The 2317-nt window shown below is 49.9% G+C and overlaps 1 protein-coding gene across 1 annotated transcript; it reads right to left on the reverse strand.

Moving 5' to 3' along the window:
• Window positions 1-1035: 1035 nt before the first annotated feature.
• On the reverse strand, window positions 1036-1995 carry LOC136652634 (olfactory receptor 12D1-like). The gene has a single exon (XM_066629564.1). It carries the CDS (start codon window positions 1993-1995, stop codon window positions 1036-1038), a length of 960 nt encoding a protein of 319 aa, XP_066485661.1.
• Window positions 1996-2317: the final 322 nt, after the last annotated feature.

A 2317-nucleotide genomic window follows, 5' to 3' on the forward strand; every position in this document is an offset into this window, starting at 1 on the left:
AAGCAACCTACAATAATTGTGAACATCATCAAATTTCTAGAACTGCTGGGTTTATACATCTCAAGAAAAAGAACATATTTGATGATATCACAGACAGCGCAATCCTACCTTGAGCTGGAACAGGCAGGCCAGGATGCCTGCATTGTATCCAGCGCAAGATAAGGGCCCAAAGTGGCTTAGCCGGAGGCAAGGGGAAGCTTTTCCCCTTACCGTCAGGTAAGCCACCACAACCCCAATGGGTCTACTTGGACTTGCGTCACCTCAGGAGATGGCATAAGTCCAAGGAGAACGGAGCGACTTGCAGCTGCTCCGCACTGCTTGGAGAACAGGGTTGGGATCTGGCATAACTGTTGGGTCCCAGTCCTGCCTCCCGCTCCTCACCCTCCTGCCCCCAGGTCCACCAGCTGCCCGCCCTCCCCCACCCTGTAACATCTCTGTCCTGCCTCCTCTCTGCCTCCTCCCCACCCTCTCCAGACTCTTGCTTCCACAGAAGCAACCCTCCCTGCCTGAGTCGGTGAGGAGGCTGGATTCAACCTCCGTGGGCTAGTGCGCATCCCTGCGCCTGACAAGCCAACTTTTGAGAAAGTGCACATGTGCCCAAAGTGCATGTTTGCGTCCCTCCTTGGCTGGTGCAAGGGACTTGTGCTGGCCCAACATAAGAACAGCCCCACTGGATCAGGCCATAGGCTCATCTAGTCCAGCTTCCTGTATCTCACAGCGGACCACCAAATGCCCCAGGGAGCACTGCACCCAGAATTTCAGATCTTCTAATGCACTGATTTTCAACCACTGTGGTGGGAGATATTGGAGTGTTGCAAATGCTCTGCAGGGGTGCCATTGGAGGATGTGAGCTCCCCACCGACAGTGCAGTGTGCCTTGTCAATTGTCAAAAACCTGATTGTGTGCCTTGACAATTTTAGTACCTTGTCAATGTGCTATGAGATGAAAAAGGTTGAAAATCACCTTTCTGGGGTCTACCCATTCTAATGCCATGCCATGGATGCCAGTCTTTGATACCATACCAGACTTTGATCATTAGTGCCCAGTGAAAATCTTTCTCCCCAGGCTCTTTTGCAAGACATTTTTGCTGTTTTGCAAGGCATTTTTCACCTCCTGGTTTCTCAGTGTATAGATAAGGGGATTCAAAACTGGTGTGACCGCACTGTATATGAGAGTGACCATCATATCTCTCTGAGAGGCATTACCCACAGAAGGAAGCATGTAATTGAACAACACTGGCACATAAAGCAAAGCCACCACCAGCAGGTGGGATACACAGGTGGAGAAGGCTTTCTGCCGACTACTTTGTGACTTCATTTTGAAGAATAGGAAAGTGATAATGTAGAAGTAGGAGAGGAGTGTGATGATAAAGGGACCCATAGCAATGCAGCTGGTGACCGTATTTAGGAGCATGAGGTTGAGGTGGGTGTTGCCACAGGCTAGTTTCAGCAGCGGTTTGATGTCACAGAAAAAGTGCTCAACGTGGTTGGGTCCACAGAAGGGTAGACGGGCCATTGCCACTGCATGCATTAGGGCATGAAAAAAGCCAGTGGCCCATGTGGCTGCTGCCAGCAGAACACAGATCTGCTTTCTCATGATGATGGTATAGCGCAAGGGGTTGCATATGGCAACGTACCGGTCATATGCCATGACACCAAGGAGAAGGACCTCACTGCTGCCCAAGAAATGGAAAAAGTGGAGCTGGGTCATGCAAGCACTGAAGGAAATGGTTTGCAGGTCTGAAAGAAAGCCAGCCAGCATCTTTGGAACAGTTACTGTAGAATAGAAAATGTCAAGGCAGGAAAGGTTCCCGAGGAAAAAGTACATGGGGGTGTGAAGCTGTGGTTCGGCGACAGCTACAGCCACAATGGCTCCATTACCCGCTAAGCTTATCAGGTACAAGACCAGGAAGATAGCGAAGAGTACACTCCGAAGCTCCCAGATATTGCTCAAGCCCATCAAGATGAACTCAGTTACCTCTGTTTGGTTCCTCATCACTGTAAAAGATAGCAGAAAGTCATAACAGGAGGCAGGGTTTGCTAACGTATTTTAACTTGACATTCCCTGCTGCAGGATACTAGGGGATTTGTGCCCTGGATGATTGTGTAATGGTCAAGTGCATCCCGGTCATTGGCATCTCTGGACATTCACATTTTAGTGTGTGTGTGTGTGTCCCGATCATTTACATCCCCCCTTTAACTGGGCAATAAACCCAATGTTATATATCCTAAACCTCTTATCCCAGCCTCAGTGGCGTCACTAGGATTCGCAGCACCCAGTGCGGGAGCCCTGCGTGTCACCCCATGTAGTGGGTGGG

The sequence above is a fragment of the Tiliqua scincoides genome, chromosome 5, assembly GCF_035046505.1.
Source record: "Tiliqua scincoides isolate rTilSci1 chromosome 5, rTilSci1.hap2, whole genome shotgun sequence".
NCBI classification, from domain to species: Eukaryota; Metazoa; Chordata; class Lepidosauria; order Squamata; family Scincidae; genus Tiliqua; species Tiliqua scincoides.